General features: G+C 35.8%; 1 protein-coding gene across 1 annotated transcript in view; it reads right to left on the bottom strand.

Moving 5' to 3' along the window:
* NEK10 (NIMA related kinase 10) overlaps window positions 1-27,042 on the bottom strand; it is a 104,386-nt gene extending 77,344 nt beyond the window's left edge. The window contains exons 1-21 of the mRNA XM_072851443.1: window positions 26,969-27,042; window positions 26,584-26,644; window positions 25,437-25,567; window positions 24,813-24,911; window positions 21,932-22,016; window positions 21,112-21,153; window positions 18,904-18,982; window positions 18,485-18,552; window positions 17,333-17,412; window positions 16,055-16,141; window positions 14,401-14,625; window positions 13,767-13,906; window positions 11,963-12,024; window positions 9,664-9,741; window positions 6,690-6,754; window positions 5,193-5,295; window positions 4,953-5,081; window positions 4,260-4,397; window positions 3,532-3,577; window positions 2,784-2,905; window positions 2,483-2,585 (exon numbers count right to left, since the gene is read on the bottom strand). Coding sequence (XP_072707544.1) covers window positions 2,483-2,585; window positions 2,784-2,905; window positions 3,532-3,577; window positions 4,260-4,397; window positions 4,953-5,081; window positions 5,193-5,295; window positions 6,690-6,754; window positions 9,664-9,741; window positions 11,963-12,024; window positions 13,767-13,906; window positions 14,401-14,625; window positions 16,055-16,141; window positions 17,333-17,412; window positions 18,485-18,552; window positions 18,904-18,982; window positions 21,112-21,153; window positions 21,932-22,016; window positions 24,813-24,911; window positions 25,437-25,567; window positions 26,584-26,644; window positions 26,969-27,042 — 2,017 coding nt within the window. The remainder of the gene's footprint in view (window positions 1-2,482; window positions 2,586-2,783; window positions 2,906-3,531; window positions 3,578-4,259; window positions 4,398-4,952; window positions 5,082-5,192; window positions 5,296-6,689; window positions 6,755-9,663; window positions 9,742-11,962; window positions 12,025-13,766; window positions 13,907-14,400; window positions 14,626-16,054; window positions 16,142-17,332; window positions 17,413-18,484; window positions 18,553-18,903; window positions 18,983-21,111; window positions 21,154-21,931; window positions 22,017-24,812; window positions 24,912-25,436; window positions 25,568-26,583; window positions 26,645-26,968) is intronic.

Below are 27,042 nucleotides of genomic sequence, written 5' to 3'. Positions count from 1 at the left end.
ATGGACACCATTACACAGGTTATCCATAAACGTGAAATGTGCTGTAATCAAGCAAGCCAAGCGGTTAAAGCCTCTGTGGTATGGAGGACGATGGCTGAAATATAAATATGGGGAAGCCTGGCAGATTGATTATATCACACTCCCACAAACCCACCAAGGCAAGCGCTATGTGCTTACAGTGGTGGAAGCAACCACCTAATGGCTGGAAACGTATCCCGTGCCCCATGTCACCACCCGGAACACTATCCTGAGTCTTGAAAAGCAAGTCTTACAGTGACATGGCACCCCAGAAAGAACCAAGTCAGACAATGGGACTCCCTTCCAAAACAACCTCATAGACACCTGGGCCAAAGAGCATGGCATTGAATCAGTATATCACATCCCCTATAAGGCACCAGCCTTCGGGAAAATGAAACAATACAATGGACTGTTAAAGACTACACTGAGAGCAATGGGTAGTGGGACATTCAGACATTGGGATACACGTTTAGCAAAGGCCACCTGGTTAGTCAACACTAGGGGATGTGCCAGTCAAGCTGGCCTGGCCCAAGCAAAACGTTTATGCACTGTAGAAGGGCGTAAACTCCCTGTAGTGCACATAAAAAACATGCTGGGGAAGACGGTCTGGGTTACTCCTGACTCGGGCAAAGGCAAACGCATTCGTGGGATTGCTTTTGCTCAAGGACCTGGGTAATGCGGGAGGATGGGGAAGTCCACTGTGTACCTCATAGGGATTTGATTTTGGGTGAAAATAGCCAATGATTTGAACTGTATGATGTTAATTGCTATATAACATTGTATATCATCACTTCTATGGTGGCTATATGCCATACCAATGGTATTACAGTAAGAATCACCAGATTAATGAAGAATCAATTTTGATGAAGCTGAGCAAAGTGCAGAGATGACGGAACCAGAACTGACTTCAGCTTGCAACAATGCAACACCACACACCATCTCTCCTGCCCTGAAAAACTGTTATGACAGATGGAGCCCAAAGTCATGGACTAAATGAACTCAACAGACATTCTAGAGGGATGGCCCATAGACTTAGGGAATGATATCTGTGTGTATATATCAAAAGACAGGAAAAGTGGTGGTGATTAATTGGAATGTATTGGAAAGTGGGGGACCTGGGCATGACGCAGATGATATGGAATAAGGGGTGGATACTGTCCTCGTTTCGGCTGGGATAGAGTTAATTTTCTTCCTAGTAGCTGGTATAGTGCTGTGGTTTGGATTTAGGATGAGAATAATGTTGATAACATGCTGATGTTTTAGTTGTTGCTAAGTAGTGCTTACGCTAAGTCAAGGACTTTTCAGTTTCCCATGCTCTGCCAGCAAGGAGGTGCACAAGAAGCTGGGAGGGAGCATAGCCAGGACAACTGACCTACGCTGGCCAAAGGGATATTCCATACCATATGACATCATGCTCAGTATATAAACTGGGAGGAGTTGGTTAGGGGGCAGCAATCACTGCTCAGAGACTAGCTGGGTGTCGGTCAGCAGGTGAGTTTTCTTACTTTTGCCCTTCCAATTCTCTCCCCCATCCCACTGAGGGGGGGGGGATGAGCGAGCGGCTGTGTGGTACTTGATTGCCGACTGGGGTTAAACCACAACAATTTGCCTATTATAGGTGAGTGTTTTGTGGTTGGCTGTGTGAATATGTCTACACTTCCATGTTATTTTTAAACAAGAGAGATTGATTTTTGCATCAAGGCTTCTCACAACAATTCTGCAGTATTCAAATTGTTTATTTAGTTCTGTGTCATGAGCAGTAAGAAAGCATGCAGTAGTTCTTTGAGAACTTTAAAAACTACAGTATCTGCATTGCCTGTAGGGCTTGTTGTGTGTACCAGGTTGTATTAATTCACTCAAAGAGTAAAACTTTGTCATACTTGGAGAATTGTTCACGCATACAGTGCTTTCAAAGCATATCCTGAAACCTGCCTAGGCTCCTTCCTCCACGCTGTGGAGATTACAGAAGTATAGGTCAAGAATATTCACTACTACAGGCTTAGACAAATGGCACCTCACTGCAGCTGATCACTGGGAACAACCGACAGGTACCAAACAATTGCACTGGGGAACTGGAATAGAACAGACAGCTGTTGTACTTTGTATGTTCATTAGCACTTTTTATCTAATCTGGTTATCTCAATATTCTTGCTGATTTAAATAAAAACAGGCCTTGAAGCATCACTACAGTTTTATTTTTTTTAGGGCTAAATCATCTCCTCCATCATACTTGGCATACATAGCTGCAAAAAATATAGCCATGGCTAATGACACCTGGTGGCAACGATCACAAAATCTGCATGAGCAATTATTTTACACAACAGTATAATAATGTAATAATTTACTAGCTTCCAAGTATGGTCACCAATGCCCGGGAATCTGAAACCTTCTGAGAGTTTCAGCAAGGAAATTCTACTCACATACATCATGAGAAATTCTCTTCAAGTAAAGTAGTTCTACTTACTAATTGTAACTTTGTCTTTATCCCCCAGCATGACATTGTTTGGAGTGAGATCTCGATGAACAATCCTTTTCTCTTTATGCAAATAACGAAGAGCTAGACAAAGCTTAAAAACAAACAGAAAGAGCCTGACAAAAATTCTTAACTACAACCTAAATAAAGGCACATAAAATTAAATTAATATCTGATATTAGTGCCTGATATCATAAGCATTACTTTGTCATTTATTAGCCTAACAAACATAAACAGTGCTACTAATTACATGCAGAAAAGTCCTGGTAACAAAAAAACCTGAGGCCCTTACTTGGATAAATATATGCCATATTCTTTCTTCTGTAAACTGTTGTTGCTTTTGCTTCAAAGAGTGAAAGTGTTCTCCCAATGGCACTCCCTCTATGAGTTCCATGACTATGTACAATCTGTCATCTACATAAAAGAAAAATTAATAGAACATTACATTTATACAGAGGGCATTTGAAAATAGAGTATTTGATGTTAAAACATATTTTAAAAGCTGTTATTTTTTACTTTTTAAAAATTTATTTGTACAGACAAATACATTTTAATCGTAGTTCTACTCCTTGTTATTCCATTGTTTCCTCAATTTATAATCACAGCAACTATAAGGAATTCACTGCCTGATAATCACAGTGGGCAGGTGTATGTAGCTAACTCTTTATAAAAAGAAACTTAAGACAATATGGCTAAGCAATCTATATCATTAATTCTACTAGTCACTATAGCTTTTCTCCCTGCTTTGCATTCCAGTTGTAAATTTTGGATCCTTAACTCTATAGGATGAGAATGATGCTTTCTACATGTTTACATTGCATCTAGTTTTACTGATAGATAAACAAATATGAATACTATTCCTCACCATTTTTTCAGTTTTAAAGGAATATAAGCCTGTCTGAACTGTAGCAGTTCGTGAAGAAAATATTACCATTTATTGCTCAAATTTGATACACTCCTTCCAAGCTGTAAGTGCTTTTATTATGTATTTCTATTTCTTTGTTATGTACAATGTGGTAATTCTATACATTTATACTTACTTTCCAAGAAGGTTCTATAATACCGTACAACATTTGGGTGATAAAGCTACAATGAGGAAAGAAATTTAGATGTTTAGAATAGTTAAACTGATGGCACAGTATTTATAATGTTTAGCTACACATTGGAAGGAAGGATTCTACATGGATTCAAGAAACTTGCTTATGAATTGCAGTGCAGTAGACCTTCGCTGCTACCCCAAACACAGAAAAGTGTTGCACACTACTAGAGCAACCAGGAGGAGAATACAACATGATTCCTATCCGCTCTCCTCTTAATAACTGAAAGAGAGTAAATTAAGTTTGAAGACAGGCAATTATGTCTGCATCAAAGTATTGGCTTTCTTAGCCTAAGAACACTAATGATCAGTCTGTTTTTTTAATTTTTAATTACAAAAAACACTATCTTCTCACTGTATTGTAAACCCAAGGATTCATTACATGGAACAAAGACTCATGAGTTTTCTATCACAATCTTAATTTACAGAATCCCTGAAAAAAGTTCAAATACCGCCAACACAGAAAGTAAGAATCTCTAGTAACAAGCATTTGCACTGCTGCTAACACTACAGTAAGAAGGTTTTCAATATTGACAGCATTCAGGTAAAAGGGGTCAATATTGTACCGATCAGACAAAAATAGTAACAGCAGAAAGGAAGCCCTGCTATATGGGAACTCACAGTTAGTAATGCTAACAGCAGAATGCCCATACATGAAACTAGAGTCCATACCTGCTCTTTGATGATGGTTAATTCAGAGACAATGTTCTTTACACTGCTGTCTCTGTCTTTTTTGTCCTTTCCAAATGCTGGATTGTGTAAATTGACTTCTTTCATTGCCAGGAGATTCTGTCCATTATGTTTTCTAACCTATGAAAAACATAAAACCCTTTTAAAATTAATATAGGATGGGGATAGAAAGGATATTATTATGGCTATCAGATTAGTTATCAGAGTCCAAACATGTCTCACAAAAGCTATAATCATAGCTTTTTCTGTGTGTAATGTGATTAGCCAAAAGAACTGGAGCCCCATAATACAAGTTAGCAGTACACTGCTGAACTTGCCACAGTGTTTGAAGTAACACTGTGCTCAGTGTTGATTTTCAGCTAAAACATGCTTGAATTTCTGTCGTTTTACACAGATTTGTTAGCCTTTGCAATAGAGAGAAGTGCTGTTTGTGGAAAGGAATTAAAAGAAAGTAAAAGTAGGAAACCTAAGAGATACACTGGTCAATCTTATAAATACAAGAGAGAAAAAACAAAAATCACAGTAAATACTAACAAGCTTGGATCCATAAAGGCCCTTTCGGATCTGCATTCCCCTACTGAAATTCAAAGGGCTGTAGTGTCTAAAACAGGTATTACACCCTTTTCATGAACCCTCTCCTCAAACCTGTAAATTAATATCAAAAGGTAAGTTTACCTTATATACACTTCCAAAAGCTCCACTGCCAAGGCGCTCTAAAATTGCATAATTGCCTATATGTTTTGTAGGTGCCTTACTCTGATTCACGCTCTCAATACTTTCAGCAATTTGCTTCAATTCATCCTCCTGGTTACAAATCAAATGACACATAAATAAATATAAAATATTTCATGCCTTTCTTGTGCTAAGAATGTTCAAAGAACACAGCTTCTTAAAGCTATGAAGGTTTTTACTTACCTTTAATAAATTTAGCTTTGATACCAACTCTTCATAAGCACTGATATCACGCACATAATGTCCAATATCAATGAAGATTTCAAACAAGTCAGTAGGGAAAAGTCTACAAAGGTTTAAATTTTGATATATTTTAGAAACAGTATACACAGTAGCTATTAATCTACAGCAGAGACTTTTCAATGTTTATTATTACAACTTTAGAACCTTCTAAATAATACACTTATTTTTCACTAATCTATTCAGATATTAACCCTCTAACATTACATACATAGGAGTTAAAGGACCTTTCAGAAGTCAGACTTCAGCCTCCATAGGTGGGTATTAATATAAATTGCCAGTTCTCCAGACAACTAGAAGTCTCTTTAAAGTCAATGCACCTCCTGAGTTTCCAGTCTTTCCTATTTTTTTCTTATAGTACTTTATATTATGCTTGTTGTCACTTTATCCAAGTTCCTTCTTGTAATGCATTAAGTGATAGGATTAACGTTTGTCTGCATTTAAAGAATCACGACACCCATCTTAGAATTTTTGTCCAAGAAGTCTAGTCTAAAAGATGAAAAGGACTGAGAAAAGCAAAAGGCTAACAGATAACAGGCAATATTTAATTAGTGACATGCTTAACTGAAGGTTTGTTTCTTTTAAAGTTCTGGCAGAAGTAGAAATATAGAAAATTGAGGCATTTGGCAAAAATGAAAGACAGCAAATCAGTCAAGATTTATCACTTTCAAAACTTGACATCAACCATGAACATTCATTACAAACTGGGGACCTTTCAGTACTAAATCCACTTTTTTAAAAGTAAAAAATCACACAAAAGTTATATTTAGAACTCTAGGAATTTATGATACAGAATAAAATCATACAGAAACAGTACTGACAGGCAGACCTCCTAGGCAGTATGATTACTATCCTAATTCCACAAATCAAACCGATAGGTTTTACCTGGCCTTTGTAGCCAACCTGGTGAAACTGTCATCTTACTAGTAAAAATGGGTAATCGGTGAAAGACATTTTCTCCTTATTGATCCAAACCTTTCAGCAACACTCCTAAGTAAACCAGCTTGATGCAAAGTCATTCCCATGTGAAGGAGTGGAGGGCTCAGAGAAAAAATTTACTGCCCCAGTTACTTGCTGCTGCCCAGGGCTGTAACTTGCATCTGCTAATCTTCAGGATAAAAGTATGGTTTATCTCCAACAGCATTAAATCTGTCCTCGACATACGTAAAATGCTGATTCATGAGGGAGGAAGGAGCCCCTACAGAGCCAGGTTCTCTGGCATGCATACAACAGAAGTCCCCACACTGAACACCTAAATCTTGTAGGGTGGCACCGATGCAGTGCAGGAATGGCTATCCATAGCTGTGGACAGGACAGAAGTTGTCCATTACTATTTCTTCTTGTTGAAAATAAATGACATTTAAAAAAACATGTCTTTCTGATTGGAGTGACGACTTTTGAAAGCTATCCTAAAGGAGCAAAAATATTTTGTTAACATACCTTTTAAAGATATGCCGATTTCTTTCCATACTGAAGAGAAATCTCAGGGCTCTGAAAGCATAACACTATAGCAGGAAAAATACTTAAATTGATGTCAAGTTTATACACAAATGGAAAAGCCACCGATAAACATCAAGGATTCCCCTTGACTTTACATGTCAGTAAACTTTGTACTTAAATGACTAGATAGATTACGTTATTAACCTGATAATGAAGAGAGTAAAAATATATTAAGTTCCTTGTGTATTTTAAAAGTAGGCAGGGCCATTTAGGGAAAAAAAAAAAGTAAAAAAACAGTAAAAAAAAAGTGGGTGACTATAGCTATAGTATACACGGAGGAACATCTAAGTCTTAATCATCTATTTTTATTTGCAGATAGCTCAAGACTTGAGACCTGCTCTCTTCTCCCATGCTGAAAAAGGTAAATGTAATCAGTGGTTTTGTAATGATGCAGTAGAAACAGCATTTTGTATTTTTTCCTGAAAAAAACAGTGTAGAACACTAAGTTCTAGCAGGGGACAAAAAAGAAAAGTGAGAAAGAGAGAATGGTTAACTTTTTTTTTTTAATACTAAGTTCATCATATTTACAGAGACCTTTATGTACCTCAGTTTCGATCTTTATGTACCACAGTTTCAATAAGATCTCTACTGAAGAAAGTTTATTTTTAAAACCGCTGCTGGCAGGTAGTTAATATGTATGCTTTTATGGAACTCTTCTTTAATTCCATTTATCAGGAGTCAATAATATGGCACATATATGGCTGACCAGACAATGATGACTGTATAAAGTAAGCCAAAGGGAAATAAGGTATTGATATCTGACACAATGCAAACAGTAAATGTATTTAATATAATTTTGAATTACTTTATTGTATCAGTGACTAAAACACTACTATGGTCCAGTGTGATAATCCCTATTTAGACAATGGTAAGTGTGTCTTAGTGATAAATGCAGAATTAATCCCTATGTTAAAAACAAATCTTTCAATATATAGGCAATGCATTAAATGAAGAAAATAAAGGCCAAATGCTACTTTTGAAGGAAGCAGGATACTTGAAGTTTCACAGGAAAGGAATGTATGTTAATGCTGCTAAGAAGCTGCCTCTTTTACAGACAACGTTTCTTTTTAGTCCAAAGTAAACTCCCCATCACAGAAGGATGCTGTGTTACGATGTCTAACATTCCACTGAGAATCACAGTCACAACTTAGCTGTACAAAATAATGCAGACCGGCTGACCCATAGTTGCTACCTTGAAAGTTTTTCATTTTAGAGACCTTACTGTAGAAAGCCCATCAGTGAAAGGACACGATAAAAGATTAATAATGAGATAGACAAATATTATTGCCATTTAAAATATCTATTTTTCTCACACTAGTATTGTGAGATTAATATTTAACATTTGTGATATGCTTCAGTTAAGGCATGATGATTTTTATATACGGTACATATGCAGAATAAAGGACTGATATCACTGCCACCCTTGAAGTAATGAAGTAAGATCACTAAGGTAGTATGGTAGAAAGAAGCTGAAAAATTAATCATTGAAAACACAGACAATAGAGCAGTAAAGAAACCAGACCAGTATTGCGAGAATTCTAAGAAAAATGCCTATGAAATTCAAAAAGGGTATTCCAATAGCTGCAACTGTATTGCATAGCAGTAACAATGATAAAGGCAATACAGATAGCAGTGTGAGAATCTGAACAAGGTTTCATAAAAAAATATACTTCTTATTGTTTGCCTGAAACTGATTTAGTTTTCATATGTGGTCATTAAGTCCATTATTAATTCACATGGCTTCATGTTTAACACAACTACAGTTGCTTAATATCTCTTGTGAGTTATTTCCAACACATTCTGCTGGAATCTAAAAAACTCGGTGGGCATAAATTAAGCTCCTTACAGTCATATGAGGCAACTCTACTGAGCATATGCTCCAGTTTATTAGACTCCATGTTAGTTTCATATACGCTCTAGGAAGACTTTTATTCATCTCACCCTTAAGCTGATTTAACTGAAGTGCACTATAAAACCTTGTTGCAGAAGAAAGGTACCTACTGCACTGAATCTGCACTCCAACCCTCATCTAGAAGAACTGTGATGAGAATGATGACACTACAATAAATTTTTTTTTGGGGGGGGGGGGGAAATGCCTTTCCTCCCTATCCAGGCATGTCTACCTGATTAGATAGTTGAGTAGCTAGTTAGTGTAGGGCTGTGCCAGAACAAAGACTAGGTGAGAGGCAGGATCCTGACTGCATTCACCTGTGCCAAGGACCTCCTCACACTTGCCCGCAGAACAGCAACTGGAGCAGCAGCAGCAGCTGTGTTCATCCCTGGACCCCAGACCACTATGTTCCTGTAGCTTGGAGAGACACCAACACCATTTCACAGAGACTGGAGAAGAGCTACCAGATAATTAATTACTACTGAAAACTTTTAGCCTAAGTTGACTCAAACCAGTACATTTATGGGGGCATTGACATGCAAAAACAAGAGCCATTCTACACTTATTAGCTCTATATTTATCCTACATTTAAATTTGCTCTACTTCATGTGATGTTTTCCTGTATTTTATTTAACAGCCACAGTAAGATGCTCCAGAAAGAAACAGATATTAGTACAGTATCAAATCTACAGTGAGTGTCAATGAAGACCAAGGCACTGAAAAGATGATCTGATGCTGGGCAGCCTGAAAAAGTGGAGGAGAGATTATCACAAGAAAAATACTTTTCTTTACACTATATGAGGTGTCAGAAACAAAGTTGATCAGAACAGAAGACCAGAAATTGAGTCACTATTTAGCTTTTAGTTCCTGGGACATTTGTTATTCCTGGTTTTGTTTTGGTGGGAATTTTTTCCCCTTTGAATAAGATTTTTTTGCTGCACTTTAAAATAAACTTTAAAATCATAAAAAATTCTCAGGGACTGTTTGGGGCTTTCAATGTGCAATGATAATAAAAGGAGCTACCTGTAATAAATTAGCTTTTTCAGCATTCCTTTCTTTGTTTGGTAAAATCAGCTTTGCTATTGTATATATTCCATTTGCCTGGAAACAGAGAAAGGTCAATATTAACAGCGCTCCTTTGAATAGAAACCACAAATAAAAACCAGTTACTTCAGATAAATCAGAAGCCAATGCCAATCGACAAGTTCAACATCCTACTGCACAGCTAAACTATAAGCTGAAATGACTTAAATGTACATAAGAATGAAATCATCGTTACATTTAAACTGATACTGCAAAGAGCTTGCGAACAGATAATAAAGCAATGCTTCTATCTCTAGAGCTGAAGGAACTTGCAGCAACAGATCTCCTGTCACCATGTGGGTATTTTGAACCAATCCAGTCACAATACATATAAACTGGAAAAACAGCAGAAGGAATAGCCTGAGGAGTCTGCCTGTGCCTTCAGTAGGATTTTGTGAAGACCATACTGTATTTCAGCTTCCATTTTCATAACCATACTTGTGTCCTCCATTAATGTATCCGTCATGTTGGTTTGATAGATGGGCACTGGTAGATTTATTTACAATACCGCTCCCAGTTACCTGACAAGCTCCCTGTTGGAGGCTACTCTCCTCTCTAGTGGAGTTGAAGGGAATATGTGTCAGCTCTGCAGAGGCTCTGCTGCAGTTCCTGACATGTTTTCTTAAACTGTTCATGAAGGTAGAGTTGAGCTAAGGTTTTAGCCTGTGCAGTAGAGCCATTGAGTCATAAACACATTCTGGCCTGCTACCAGAACTGCTGCAGAGTGCTATCAAGGCTGTAAGTTGAGACAAGGACACAGGATGGACAGGTAGAGGGCAGCTACAGCAGAAGCAAATGGTTCTCAACTGCCCGGACCAAGACTTCTTTGCCACTGAACGAGATAAACCTTTAGAGGTCACTTAGCTTGACTTTCTCAGCACATAACTCAAAAAGCTGCAAATCTTATTCCTCTACCTGCTTTTAAACTAAGTGAGTTCCTTCATCTTGTTCACCATGCAACTCTCAAAGTTATATTAGCACAGAGAAAGAAGTAGGATTTAAAATGAAAAAGGCTGTTGTAGGGTGGAATTCCAGTTGAAATGAACATGCTTGAAGCTATGTCCTGATCTGAAAGGGGGACACTGGCTGGTGCTTTGACAAAGGGAGAGGTCATTGTCTTTCAACATGATGAGTGGGGGAAGAAGTTAAGCTTGAACCTGCACATCATCACATCAATTTTTAAGCAATTTACTGACACAACAGTTACCGTGCACTGCTATAGCAATGCAGAAAAACTATGTTAAAATCAGCCTTTTATTTCCCAAGTCCCCCAGGAGTTACACTGTTTTCAAAATATATCCAATTTAAGTAAGTGATATTTTATTTTGATGAAAGCAGACTCAGCCTAAAACATATGCAGTTATATTGTTCAGATAAAATGTCTAAATCAGTATGGGTTATTGACGATTTTAGTGCTTAAGATACATAGAAAGTATTTTTTTTCCAGACTTACTTCCATTCTTTCCTCTTAACCAATAGTTTTGAAATATACACAAACTTCTTTCCCAGTCTTATTTAAGGCTTTTTGTTCTCTCGATTCCTCTAGGAATACCTCTAGTTGAGTTTTAAGCTAACTTGAAGGCTTTGATCACTGACTAAACATTTAGAGTATAAGAGCTGGCTACAGCTTTTAGTTGGTATTAGTGTCCTAAATATTTGTGTCTTTGACTACGTCTGGAATACATACCAGGGATTTTAAGAATGGTTTTCAGAATCATAGATTCTAGCTGATTTAAATACTACATTTTAAAATGTAGTTTAGAAACACAACTTCCTGGCACTCCATCCCCAGGGTTATCTCAGAAATACTAAACTCTAAGGAAAAGAGAAATTGTTTGTGAAACAACAACGCACCAATATTAAGCTGCGCAGAGTTTGTTTTAATAAACTTCATGCAATTCAGAATTTGTATTTGTCAGTTAATTCTGTGATTACTCTTATTTACTATCTGATTTTAAATATGGCAAAAGCATGGCAAGAGATGCTAACCAAAATGAACCCTGTCTGAATAAAGCTGTTTATTCTCCCAGACAACTAGATACATACGTTGATATCTTTGTGTATATGTCTCTGTGTGTAAATGTATAAAGAAACAGAGATACTAAAGTTAAATAAAGGCATATTTTCCAATCCCTTTCAAATGCATTTTGTTTGTTAATTAAATGATGGTGACAAATAAGAGCATTTAAGTCAAATTATAAACTATAATGCCTTACTTAACTGAATAAAGTCTTCCTACCTGTACTACCTGGTAAGCGTTAGTCTCATTGAGCACCAGTTCAGTAATTGCAGCACAACAAGCTAGAATAAAAATTCAGATGTAACATTCAGGGCCAGATTCATAAAGATATTCAGATAGCGTGGTGCGTTAACCTTAGCTAAGGCTCAAATGCCCATCCAGCTGCTCATTCACTCCCCCTCCTTAACAGGACAGAGGGAGAAAACAGGATGGAAAAGCTCATGGGTCAAGATAAAGACAGGAAGGTCACTTACCAGTTACCATCACAGGCAAAACAGACTTGACTTGGGGAAAAATAATTTAATCTATTGCCAATTAAAATAGATTTTGATAGCTAAAAACAAAGACAAAAAATTAAAACAACACCTTCCCCCCACCCACAGCATCCTTCCCCCCCACCCTCGACTCATCTTCGCTCCTTCATTCCCAACTCCTCTACCTTCTCCCCCAGCAGCGCTGGGGGGTGGTGGATGAGGGTTACTGTCAGTACATAACAGCTCCACTCTGCTGTTCCCTTCTACTTTTCCTCTGCTCCAGCATGGATCCTCTCCACTCGCTGCAGCGTGAATACCTGCTCCACCGAGGTGTCTTCCATGGGCTGCAGGGGAATCTCTGCTCTGGTGCCTAAAGCACCTCCTCCCCCTCCTTCTTCCCTGACCTTGGTGTTTGCACTGCTGTTTCTCACCCCTTTGGTTTTTTTTCTTCTCTTCCTCTGTTTACCCAGCATTTTTGCCCTTTCTTAACTATGTTTTCACGGATGGGCTTAGCTTTGGATGGGCTTAGCTTTGGATGGGCTTAGCTTTGGATGGGCTTAGCTTTGGATGGGCTTAGCTTTGGATGGGCTTAGCTTTGGATGGGCTTAGCTTTGGCAAGCAGTGGGTCTGTTGTGAAGCCAGCTGGAACCAGCTGTGTCCAGCACAGGGCAATCCCTTACCTCTTCCCACAGAGGCCACCTCTGCAGGCCCCCTGCTAACAAAACCTTGCCCACACCCAATACAGAAGGCTAAAAATATAAACAAGTACTCAGAACTAAAAAAAGACCTCTAAGTTCAGTTCTTACTCTTTCTTAGGAGTCCTTAAGGAGGGCAGAAGTAACCCAGAAATATGCTCCACCCTGGTAATACTTTTTGTAGTGCAATTAATTTAAGATTACCAGCTCTTCAGAGGAAACATTCATGATAAAGTATTCAAAAACACTTATGTATTATATTACCGCTTTCAGGAAGATACTGCAAAGGCTCAGGTAATCCTAGTAAGGATATTTTGCACTGTCCTTCTACAGTATCTGGAAAAAGACATGATCCTCCAGAAGGCATTTCAGAATGGACAGTTGATGTGCTATTGAGAAATCTCCTCTAAAAGTGATTCTCTCCATAACTACTGAGGAATCCTCACCTGACTGGTAGTCTTTAAAATACCACTTTGAAAGAGTTCCATCATAATAAATTCATGATTGATCTACCATAGTAAATTTGAATAGAAGGAAAAATATCATCAAATAAAAATAACATCAGTCTAAAACCAAAATTAAATACATATATATATATATATATATATATGTTTGAGATGTTTTTAGGGGTGGAAGAAATATATATGATTCCCATGTACTTAATACTTTATCCTTTGCTTCCTTCTAAAAAAAGTGTGCTGGTATTGCACACTTAGAAATAAACACAGCTGACTTGGTGCTCCCACTCCCTAAAGCAGGTATAAAAGTTTACAATTTCAATTTTGAAATATTTTGAATCCTTGTGCACAAGTGTAAGTAAAACACATAACAAAGGATTAGGCCTTATAAACCTACCTGCCTGAAGTGAGAAAGTATTTTCTTGCATTTCATCAGGACTCAAATCATCTGACAAATGAAGATGTTGGATTCTCCCTGCTGCATTCGCACTAGATAAACTTCCAACTGAAGAGCGATCAGAAACAAGATTTCTTTCCCTGGAGAGAAAGAAAAAAAAAAAAAGCCTTTTTTTACACTGTAATTTGATTTAATATATCTCTGTTAACTATTTCTGATGTTCTGACAATTTGTACGTTTTTCACTAAATTAGCTAATACACTTTGAAAAAGCAAACAAGCCTTTAAACAGAGAATTCCTTTACCATGTTCATCAATTATATTCACAATTCTAGCTTACTAAATAGATGTCTGATTAATAGGGAAACTTAGACAGCAATGACATATTTATAATCTATTCATTATTTAGTTTATACACTGAAAACATCAAAAACACCTTAAGATAAGAATGAAATATGCATAGCTAAAAAAATACTGCTCATTCGTTATGTAAATAGCCTTTTAATTTCTGCAGACATCACATACAGCTGAACAAAACAAAGATGCTATTTGATAAAACAGGGCTTGGTCAAATATATCTTAAAATATGAAACAGTCTTATATAATTGCCACAATGTTGAGGACTGAAAACTTACCCCTGTAATATATGAAGGAGCTGCTTGATTCCACCCCAAATTCGGATTTCCACACTAGTCTCAGGGTCTTCACAAACCTGTACCAGAATCCAAACTACACTCCATAGAAGTTTGATATGATCAGAATGGAGTAAACTGAGCAAGACTGGAATGCCTTCATACATTTTTACTTGCTCTTTGACTTGTGACTCTGCACAGAGGAGACGTAGCAACTCCGCTGTGAGCCTAAAAAAAAAAATCAGCAAGAAATTTTAACAATAACTCCATCATTACTTTGTATTGTCAGTTAGCAAAGGGGAAAAAAAAAAAAACACAGCAAATGTTTAAGAAAGAACAGAGACCTCCTATAAAAAAAAAAAATTAAAGAAAACTGCTTAAAGTCACTGTAAACTAGTTAAAGTCACTGTTTAAAAAAAGAAAAAGAAGAAGGTCCAAATTTGCACAAGGGATGAAATTATATTTACACTGAGTTTGACTGTCAGCATAGGCAGCCAAGCATACACAACCAGGATGGAGGTGGCCCGGTGGACTGCAGTCATGCGTGGTACCACCTTCTTGTTAATGGTATTAGTACTACAAGTAGCACTGACTGCATGAACTTGTAAAGTCCATCTGTGGAATTAGAATAACTCCACAAATAATCGTGATTCTTCTCCAGTATGGGGTGATTATTATGTTTACAAAAGGGATTGGATATATCATTTAAAAGGTTTATACAAGATTTTCATTAATTTCACTCCAATTAAGGTGGACTTTCCATAGAAAATATGGTTAGGGATTTCCATTTCCACTTGAAGCAAAAAAGCTGCATGTGTGTGTGATGAAACATATTAATTCAGATTCATATCTGAATTTAAAATTATCCTTAACTAGCACCGAACTTCATCAGCTTCCTGTATACATTCAAATTCCAGTTTTTATAACAAACTTTTGGTTTACGTACAGTGTAAATAATTTCAAACCCAGAAACTAAATAAAATCTTCTGGCATATTCAATTTCTTTATCTTTAGTCATATGTAAAAAAATTTACATGTGTGAAATAATTAAGCATGAAATTTAAATAATCTCTTCAGAATTTTAAATGCGATAGGGTAAGTGACATATCATCAAATTTGAGAGTCTTTTGGTTTCTTACTGAAATGCAGATATACTATGCTCAACTGTCAGGCTTAGCTGAGATGAAAGGACATTTAAAGACCTGAAGGAACCTTTATGATTTTCTGATTGAAGGGATATGGGGTCTGACCCAGCCTCTGGCATAAACTACAACAGCTGTATTTCTTGCAATTTTTTACTAGTTTGTATTGGGCATCCCAGGAACTGTCAGAGTTCAGCGTGCTTTCCATCTAACCACTCAGGTCTGCCAGAAGCAAAGAGGAGATGCACCAAGAAAAGCGATTGCTATCACTTTATGGTAAGATTGCAATTTATTTGCACCGCGCTGTAGGGCATCAGTGGAGAGAGACGATACAGCTTATAACAAAACTACTGGAAAAGGTTTTGCTATATCAATATCTGACTGAAAATACACAGGTGTCAGAACTTTACCTTGAGTATATTAAAGTGGCACATTATCTAATTCCTCTAAATAAACATGTGCCTAAATGAAAAAGTCAAAATATATTTTAACACAATCTACAAGCGAAGTCTCACCTTTTAGAAAGCAAATCGTATTCATGTAATATCACCAGCAAGTTCTCAACAATGGTGAGCTCACTTATCTTCTCCCTACATTCTGGACTACAAATTGATTATTCCTGGCATTTATATCAAATTAAATTATATGAAAAAATACATTGTTTTTTAGCCTCCCTCCTTATACATTTGACCAATTATTTTCTTCTTAAGTAATAATATCATATTGTATCACACACATAATATCATATTTGTATCACACAAATATTTAAAGCCACAAAAATATGCTGGGTCAAGTGACACTGCAACAATTTCCAGTTTTCCCAGTACAAAAAAAGTAAATGTGAATGTATAAAAGTAAAGACATAAGTGTATTTCATTTGTTTCATACTAGAAATTAAGCAAATGAGATGCATTTTTAGAAACAAATACAGTTTCCATGAATATTTGTAATATACTCCGAACACTTTCTTGCCCAGTCCAAATGTAACACATTTAATTCTGTGAAGAAAAGTTAAATGGAAGTTGAAAATGTATGTATAACATCATTTAAATTAACACTGATATTAAAAAAATTAAACTGAAATAGAATGAAATAAATTTGGGAAAAGAGAAAATCCAGAGAAATGTTAGTAAATAAATTTCTACTGATCTCAAGGAATTGTATCTATTCTCTTCAGTTTTGTAATTTTCCTTATAATTTTTCATTTAAAAGATAAAATTGTTATACAAGTCCGGAAGTCAGCAGAACAATAATGTAGAAGCAGCAGCTTTTCTTCTATAAAACTATTAAGGATGAAAGATGATACATCTTCCTTTTCCTTTTTTGCCCTCCACACCAGGAAAAAAATAGTCTTATATTTATTTAAAACAGTAATTAGTGAAGAAAGGATACATATACATGGATTTGAGTGTGTGCATTCATTATTTACTACACTGAACAATATTCTTGCTGGTTATTGTGAGGCACTGTTATATTAAGCTCAGCACAAAAGATTTTTATATGCTCGTAGTCAGTAAGAATTACAGAATCCTGCATAGGGATTGCAAAGAGAGATTCTATGGCTCCAGTCTTGCAAAGTTCTCCACATGAGCAAGAAGCCTGCTGCAAGGACCAATGTTTCTGCTTAGTTTCTACTGCTTCAATATAAAATTAAGCACACTTCATAGACCTCCACAGAACAAGGCCTCATTTTGAAAAAAGAAGTCTTCCTCATAAACAGCAGTTTTAATATTGTGTCAAGAGATAACATTAAAATGCTTGTTGTGAACTACAGCATATTAAGTTGAACCTACCTTTCTGCTAGGCTAGTCAGAGCAAGGAGGGCACCCAAAAGCACATTGCTGTCTCTGGCAGATAACAAATTTACTAAGGTCTGAAAAATGGAACATGAAACAAGATAAATAAATATAAATTATATTCTTTTTTTCACGACTCAAACACATATAGAGTTATTTATTTAAGAGTCAAAATTAAGAGACCAAATCCTTACACAATACACTAAAAGTCTTAGGCACATTTAAAGTACACTTTAAGTACACTTAAAGTCTTAGAATACACCCAGTCTTAGAACAAGCAAGGATGTTTCTTCTCAAACTGCCATTAGTATCTCTCTTGACTGCTAAAGCATCTGTCCAACTTAATATATTATTGTAAAAACCTGTTCCTGTGTAAAACACTTCAGAACTCTAAATCAAGGCCTCCTGAAGCAAAAAGTTAATTTTCAGCTTATATTTAAACAACACAGTATGTAATTTAAGGCCCTGCATATATTCTGTTAATGATTTATACCGAAGTAAATTTCATATTTGTCTAGATTCTCTAAAAATATGTTGTCTGATACTATCTGATCACAATTGCCAATGTTTTACTGCAGCATAACAGAATCAGAAAGCACTAGTTATACTGATCTTGATCTCTACTGTTTCTCAGTTTGGCCACAAATCAGCAATGGTTAAGTATAGAACCTTAAACTGGCGGTAATATATAGCAAGAGCTGTCTAGGTTGTCACTGTTTAGGTTGACATTGTTTCATTGAGACACAGAATACTTTATAAGTGAAAAATCATAGCATAAATTTATACAAAAATATAAATAATATATTTATATTTTAAAAATTATATAAAAACATTTATATCATAGTAACATGTAGCTCAGGACAGTGTAAACATGGGTCCTAATTTTTATATGAACGAGTTCAGTCCAAACTTTTAAAAGCTATTTATCTCAAACAACCAATAACCATGCATCAGGCTAATTAACTTACATACAAGAAATAATTTTTATGATACTACTAATACATCCGTAAAACACAGAACTGAGATTATCTTACTTTACAAGCTTGACAAGGTAAGGAATTTACTCCCACCTACATCAAATCTGAAAAGCATAAGTCATTCAGTTAAGTAGCTAATTGGTTATAATTAGCAATTTTATAAAGCACTTACTTTATGTGCTCCACTTGCTATAACCCATTCTCTTTGATCTTTAACAGCAGCAAGCTTTTGGAAAATGTCTATGGAACAAAGGGAGTCACATAAATTGAAGCTTTAACACTTAATATTTTTCATTTTATTAATCAGCTAATGAAGCAAAACACTGGATAAGTTCTTTGAACCATGACTAGTTCATTTTACTCTGTTATTTCAGTGCATAAAGAGGTATTAGTTTCTTAAGGAAATATTATTTCTGTACAAAACCAAGATGTGCTTCTCCACAGCAATTTCAGTTTTTACTTGTGTGATTATGCCTACAATGAATCTAGTAATCTTACATAATGACCATCTCAAGTATTTTAAACATTTTAAGGCTCACACAAAAAGTTAAAAGTGCCCTTATAATTCATGTTATCAGCTATAACACTTACATGTCATGTTGACCAACTTGTCTACATTATGCTGCTCTTCTCCGTAATCAAGATAGCCGTTTGCTACTGTTTCCATATACTACAAGTAGGGGGGGAAAAATAAAGGATACCATTAAAAATAGTTTTAGGAATTCATAAACCTAGAGTGTTATGCACAGAAATAGCCTGTAGGTGGTGCATCTGTTTCACGAAAAAGGTAAGTCTGCAACATGCCGCATACTTTTGCTGTAAAACTTGTCAGGAAACAGAAGAGATCTTGGAAGTATAAGAATGCAAAAAGCAAGTGTAAAATTCCACAACAGGAAAATCCACTGAAGACCCTCTAATACAACGACCCTACTTCTAGGGTCAAAATTCCCTTCTTTGCAAGCTGCTAGAGGTTGATAAGAGTTTTCTGGGGAATTATCACTTCATGTTTCTGCTCTCAAACTTTCCCCTCAGCATCTACTGTTGGCCACTGTTTGGATGGTTCTTCAGACCACACAGCTGACAGGCTCAGACTCTACAAAACCTACATAACTGCGGGGTGGGGGGATTTTTTTTCTCTCTCTCTCTTTTTTTTTTTGACATAGCCAACTGGTGGGAAATGGTGGTCAATCTTTTTTAAACAACCCTAATAATTACCTGGTGAAATATATTTTTCCAGAAAATGAGAATTATCACAAGAACATAACATTTGTTAGAATGCAAAATCATTATATGATTCGCGGCATCACTTACACATTGGTTTTACATATGGTGGCATTTTGAAATTTCCAGAAGACTGTATAGGGAAACTACAGCAGTTTCAAGCAGATGGTACAGAGAGGCTAGAACTACAGTAGTGGCACACAATTTAGAAAGAAAACTCACATGAGGAGGACACTACATTGCAAAGTAATATCGGTAATAATAATTTTATTAGTATTTTCTACTAAAACACCCCAAAACACTTTAAAATGAGAACAGTTTTTTATCTGAAACTGCCCAAAAAAATAAAAAAATATGTTTTTAATGCTGTATAAAATAGTCTAATGGAGGACTTTAGATTTGTGATTTGGCAAGAAGATTTGGATGCACAATTCACCTTGAAATTACTGCCACCTTCCAAATTTCTGAGGGATTTTTTTAAAATCTCAGCTATAACTTTTTTCAAACTGCATTTCAGAAAGGGGAAACCCCTTTAACACTTAATTTTATCTCGCTGCAAAGGACACAAATATTAAGTTTCCCAGAAGTTCAGGAATCATAAAAATTGCATCTCATGACTCTTTAAATTCTCTATGCCAGCAACACATGCATAGTAAAAATTATTATCAATTATATGATTTGGATTCCTGCCACAGAGGACTCCACTTGCAGATGTTGACAATGTCTCAGCAGGCCATTGCACTTTGCAAGCTCCTCAAAAAGTAGGGCTAAGCATTAATGACATGCGACATTGGAAAACAAGCAGTTCCTGCGGGAACTATATCTGTTAGAAACTAATAATCTTTAACTCCTGCAACTTTAGGGACATTTCAAACAGGTGATTGTCTGACCAAAGGGCTTATAGCACACTATTGGTTCTTTGAAATACAGGTGGTGCCATAAATATTAATGAATCATGACTGCATTCTAGAAAGATACATTTGTTATAAAAATTCTGATTTTTTCTAGAAAGAAGACTCCCACCAACTTCAAAGATATTCAAGATATGTCATATCTCACTACTAAATTGGCACTGATGATCAAGTATTAAAAACCCAGGAGTAAAGCAGTATTAACACAGAGCAATAACAATACCGCAGTCAGTTATCAGTAATATTTTATAATGCAAAAGTACTGTAGTCTCCAAATTTAAACCTGTTCAACATTCTATCACTATGCTTTTACCTTTGAAAAGTCACTTGCTACAGTTCAAGGTGACTTTACTCCTCTTCCTTCAAAAGTCTACAGTTTCTTTTAACTGAAACAATTGTGCTGACTTTTCTAATCCTTCTCCCACTTCAGGAGGCATTTGTTAAGCTTCCTAACTAAAAGTCCTGGGTTAAATACTGCTAGATTATAAGGAGAGCTGCTTTGTGCACTAGTGAAAAAAACCACACCAACTCCTTATGTGCAAACAGAGGAATAGACTCGCCTCTTTCCATAAGAATATATGTACACTGCTTTTTACAGTATATTTCATTCTAATCATAATAAACTGACATGCAACATAATGGACAAAGGTACTATGAGGGATTCTACCTGAGCTAGATTTTCAATCCCACCCAAGCTGTGGAGCATTTCCTAAAAGAAAATAAAAAATAATTTAAAAAATGAGTCAAAATACAGAAAACACAAGAATGAGAAAACACTAGAATATAAATGCTCTGTTTGTTATGAATGTTGAGAAACCTTAACTCCAGTGATCGAAGTCAATGGATTCTGGAGATGCTTAGCACCTTCAGAGTTCAGAATTACTTATAATAAGTAGATAAATAAAAATACAAAAGTGAATTTTTAAAGGTTCTAAAACCGGAAAAACAGTATAACCTTTGGAACACATAGAAAAGAAATACACACAAAAAAAATCTTAACAGATGTCTGAGGCTTAGTCCTATGAATAACAACTATAATAGCCAGAATGAAATTAAAAGCTAGTTGTTTGTAGTTCAGAGCATTGGGCTGCTAGGAGGAATAGGCAGCTTTCAGTCTTCTTCACTTACTACCTCATGTGATTTTTACATACCTATATGGTAAAGACAAGTACAGAGTCTAGGGCTCAGAGCAATGACCAAGCCATCTGTTATAGAGATTTACATGTTCTTTGTTAGGGTTAGCAACAACAGACACTACATAAGAAACATCAGAAATTGAGCAAGTTATACAGTAACAGTGCAAATTCACTCTTGGAATCTGTTTGCAAATCACATCTTCACATATAGAAATATAGGTATATACATATAATAAGTATGCATCCATAAGAATGCACGTTTCTTATACACATGCACCAACACAACTCACATGCATGATGCTCATATGTATTCTCTTATCCAAGCAAGAAACAGTATTTTGACATACTGACCTGGTAGCATGGATCCCTTACTAGTAATCTCAGGCAGATTAATACTCTGAGAAAATGGATGGATGGAGCTTGATTAACCCACTCCCTGTAAAATAAATATTCAAAACATAAACCAAATACAATAAAAAAGTGTTGAAACACTTAAATAAAACACTTTGATTCAGGAATCAATCGACTAGAAGATTAGTGACCTACAACAGCTGTACAACATACTATACTATAGAACTTTTAATACCATTTATATTCAAGCATAGTAACAGCTTTAAATAAATTGATTTCATTATATGAACATTGCCAGCCATCACTTATTATCACTGAACTGATGCAGGAAAGTACATACTTATCTCTAAGCACAAACTGATCATGCTTTGATATAAGCTTACTTCAAGTGTTTGGATCAAGGCCAAAAAGGGTAAAATTACTGAGAAACCACATATCAAACTTCAGTGCACAAAATACACTTATATAAAAATATTTTTAAAACCACGTGGGTGCTATAGAAGTAAAAATAGCTAGACTTGAAATAATTTTTTGAATGATCGTAATCTATCCTGGGTTTTAAAAACTCTAATACCATTAGTCCTTAGAATAATTTGTTATTTAGTTTAAATGTTCTTGATATAGGATTATACTTCCAAATAGAACTTCCTCTTCTATATTTCTACACACAATTCCCCAGCACAAGACCTGGCAGAAAACACAACTCAGATTTGCACAAAGCATCCAGGGGCAGTAATCCTGCATAATATACCAATAATGGAATCACTGTTTCCATTGTCTGTTGAAGGTATATATATATACCCGTTCTCCTATTTAAAATAAACCTAAAACTGGACATCTTTGTGGTGGGCTTATTTTGTTGTTGTTTTAACTGAGAGGACAGAATCTGTAGTATCTGGGCAAATTTCCAAGGAATGGAAGAAGTCTATGAGACATGGCAATTCTCTTCCCTTTTTATCATTTGCAGTTGGGAATGATGCCAATGGCTAAAAATATTTTGATAAAAATAAATGTTTTGCAAATAGATACTAACAAAATCTCAACCCTTCTATGCCAGTATTCTGCCCCAAGTAATACTATTTTTCATTATGCTTCCATAATTGGCCACTTCAGAACGGCACAAAACTTTCATGGAAAGAGAAAAACAGCCATATACTGGTAGGCAAAATTTGTAGGTCGGATTTTAAAGTGGCCTGAAGATCATTACCGTGGTGGTTCTACAGAGTTATTCTTTCAAAAAAGCTTTGACTCTTGACAGAAGTTAGTTTCTTTAATGAAGCAATGCATCTGTCACATTTCCAAGCAGGGACAGTAATTCTCGGTGCCTGGTTAACATTTGAGAGCCTCTTCTACTATAGTTACATTTACAATACACGTTACTAGATACCCTAGTGTATATCCAGCATATGCCAGCAGGATTTTTTTCTGCCTGCTTAGTTATACTCCTTATCCAAACTACTTAAGCTAAGCTGATCATAGCTTTCTTGTCAACAGAACTACCTCCAAGCAGGACTTCTGCTGACACAGTGATGCCAGTAAGTGGGTGTGATTTTTTTCTTGCACCCCAACCAACATTGTTATGCCAGCAAAAGTATGTAATGCAGATGAGGGTGACAGTTTCTAAGGCTCTGACACAATACAATGGCAGTAGTTCCAAAAAGAGGACAACATCACAGACATAGTAAAATATTTATAAAGGGCAACTAAATCACCTTTGTAACTACACTTACCTTATAGGTTTTACCTACCTATCAATATATGCTTGTTTCCTTACCTGTGTGCTTTCTTTTATAATACAAGGCTGGTTTTGCTATATCACCATCAAGTACCAAAGAAAACAAAAACCAAAATATAAGCTAGGTATGGCACAATGTATAAATAGAACTTGGGAAGACACAACGCAAGTTATTCTTAAATTTTTGGCAAATGAAGCTGAGCCACTGACATCCCACTGGTGGGTACTGAGATGATAAAGTTCACTTGCGAAAAAAGAGGTACCAGATTACAAATCACTTAAATGATCTGTCTTAAAATCACTGCTATTTAGATAATCAAAGATGAGATCCCTAGTTCCCTAATCAGTTCTGAAAAAGGGTCCAAGCAACCTATGTGATTTTTTTGGTGGTTTTTAGGTACTTCGTAAATTCTAGCAGTTACACATTAATATCTTTAAATATTCTAGGATTCTTCCTTTAAGTTTCTGTACCACTTAAGATTTTTCAGAAAATGTACTTGGGCTTTAAAAACACACTGCAGTGGGGTATAGTAATAGAAATCCTGAAAAACACATTCTTTTTTCAAAAAATATCTTTTTCTATCCCCCCTATATTTTTTTAAGATCTTGCACTTCTTCCTTGCTCAAATGACAGCAGCATAAGAAAGTTTTCCCTTTCTAATCCTGTTATACACACAAATACAAATAAATATGAACAGTAGCATAAACTCATCTGAATTTTATGAAAGCCACTGACCTTTCTATATACAGGCAGCAGTCCATAAAATACAAGTAAAATCAATAAAACAAAAATGAAATTAGAAAAGCAAACCATAGATTACAGATACCAGATACGGACAAATGATCAAGGAAACAGCAGATGTTAGAATTTTGGTCATCCAAATTTTGTCATATACCCAGGCCTTACTTTTTCCATCCCACTAACCCAAGCATTCAGTCTTCAAAGCCAATACAGAAGTGATTGTTTAAAACTGAGATTATGCAGAGATGTGAAGCTGGCAGTTTCCACACAGAGGTCTATTGTTGAAACATATATGCCATATATATTGTTGAAACAGTATGAAACATTACCCATGCATCTTGGTTCTTTGCTTAAGGAAAGAAAGAGTGACCCTCCTTGGATATGAATGTGTTCAACATACTGACCTGCAGGTAAGTCTGTTCTTAACTAAAGCTGTAAAGATCTCTTGAAACAGCTTATGTTTGGGATGTTTGCTAAAATTTCTCTCATTCTTGTAGGTCACACTAATCAGGAAAAAAAAAGAAAAATGCTGAATTGCTGATTATCTTGCCACAACATAATTTTAGATTGCCAAAACTTAGCATTAGCAAGAAAAATTAAGAAATGTCGTATCAGCAGTTACAATGGAATAACACAACTTCAGATTTCCAGACATTAACAGCTTGGAAGAACAGCCTGTCTAATGCATAATTTAATGCACTATTATATTGGTATAATATAACATTTCCAAATAAAGAAACCATTACTTTATTTAAATTGACTATTATTAACTCTCAATAGTACACTCTGCTGAGTGGGAGCATGTGTCTGAAACTTACAAAAGCAGGAACATGCACAGTTAGGTTTAGAAAGTTAAAAATATATAATTCATATCTCGGATAGTGGGTTAACCTGAAAGTACAAGTAACAGACATAAGTACAAATATAAGTGCCTTTTACAACTCAAGAAGCTTAAGATACATAAAGATGTTCAGAGATACAACACACTGTCATCGTATTTGCCTTTTTTTTTTTTTTTTTTTTTTTACCTAAAGTTTTCAAGCTCAACAGCTTCTGTTGGTTCTTGCCATTGACCACGGGGTTTTTGTTCATTGCTTTTGACATTTTGCTGAGCTCTTGTCACACTGGTTTGACCACTTTCAAAACGTACAGCTGGAAGCTAAGGAGTAAAGGGATAGTACTCATGAGTCAAACACTGCATTTGAAGTTTTATAAGAACATTATCAAGCAAAAGTACCTTTTCTCAAGTTCTGACTTGAACTCTGGACCTATAATATGCCATTAGAAAATATACACACACCCCATGCAAAACAGAACTGATGTGGTAGAAAACTGATGTAAAGCAAGGCTGGAAAACAAGTACACGGAGATATCCATAATGTGAAGAACAGTGCCTTTTAAAATTTATAATAGTAAAGCTCAATAGAATCTGCAACACACGCTCATTATCTATGCTCCTTACCTGTCCCAATTCTACAATTGCACAGCCTTCATATTCTTTTTAGGCTGTAGAACTCAGATGTTTCAGCTTTCTGCTCAGAAGCAATTCCATGGCTCTATCCAGGAAGAGAGTGCATAACTCCTATCTCACATGGATGATTCCCTAAGTCATTTTGTCATATCTTTTTACAGAAAAGAAAGGGAGAAATTGTTCTGGCATTCCAAGGACTCACACCCACCATCATGTCTTGGTTTTCTTTGCTTCAAATGGCAAACACAAGCATCACTAAGTGACTTGAGGTAAAGGAGATTTTACTGTGTCCTCTAAGTTTCATGCATTGATATTTATGCCCTGAAGATTTTTAGCTGAAGTGTTATTCTCCAGAGAGAAATTGTTTATGGTTAAAATGCTGATTTTTTAATTTTGTATTCTTTACCACTCTTCATCATGTTGTAAGTAATACATCTCTAAGTCTACCTTCTCATGACATTGTGGAAAGGCATGGAAGAAAACAAATCTGTTGGGTTACTTGACTATATGCAACAATAAAAAATAAATAAATAGATAATTTTTAAAAAGCGATGCCACATCCACTACACAAGATTTTGCTAACATGTTTAATCATAATGGAACACAATATCCTAAGTATCTGCCACAATCCATAATCACCATTACTTATACAATTCTACAGCATGCTTAATAGTTATTGAAAAATAATAGTTATTGAAAAATACCTGTTGGTTGCTTGACTGAACATTTAAGAGAGACTGAAGTCTTTTAAGATCAGAATAATCCCTAGGATAAAAAACAATAGCATAAATATATGCATTAATAGTTACATAAAAGTACTTTTGTAAGAGTAGAGAAGGTCAACAAGCAACAATGCTACTGACAGAAAATAGTTTCCTAGTGTGGCCTAGTGTCCCCATTTTGCATAGAGAAGAATTTATAGCTTCTCCAGAATGCCTTAAATCAACAAAGGTGTAAATAAACTTTGTGACCAGAGTAACAGTTGTCATGTTTATACTGCATTTCAAATTAAAGCATTCTGCTTTGGCAGCTAGTGCAAATTCCCCATGGGTCCTGCCGAAGTTCAAAGTAAGACGTCAGATACTATACCTCACAGAGATCCCATGAGGTTTTTTGTCTGTTGCTTTTTCTGTGCTCTTCAACTTTTTGTCCTGATCAGGCAT

Source organism: Ciconia boyciana, chromosome 2, assembly GCF_034638445.1.
Source record: "Ciconia boyciana chromosome 2, ASM3463844v1, whole genome shotgun sequence".
NCBI classification, from domain to species: Eukaryota; Metazoa; Chordata; class Aves; order Ciconiiformes; family Ciconiidae; genus Ciconia; species Ciconia boyciana.
Note: the sequence above shows the minus strand (reverse complement) of the source record. Positions and strands in the feature narration are given on the sequence as shown.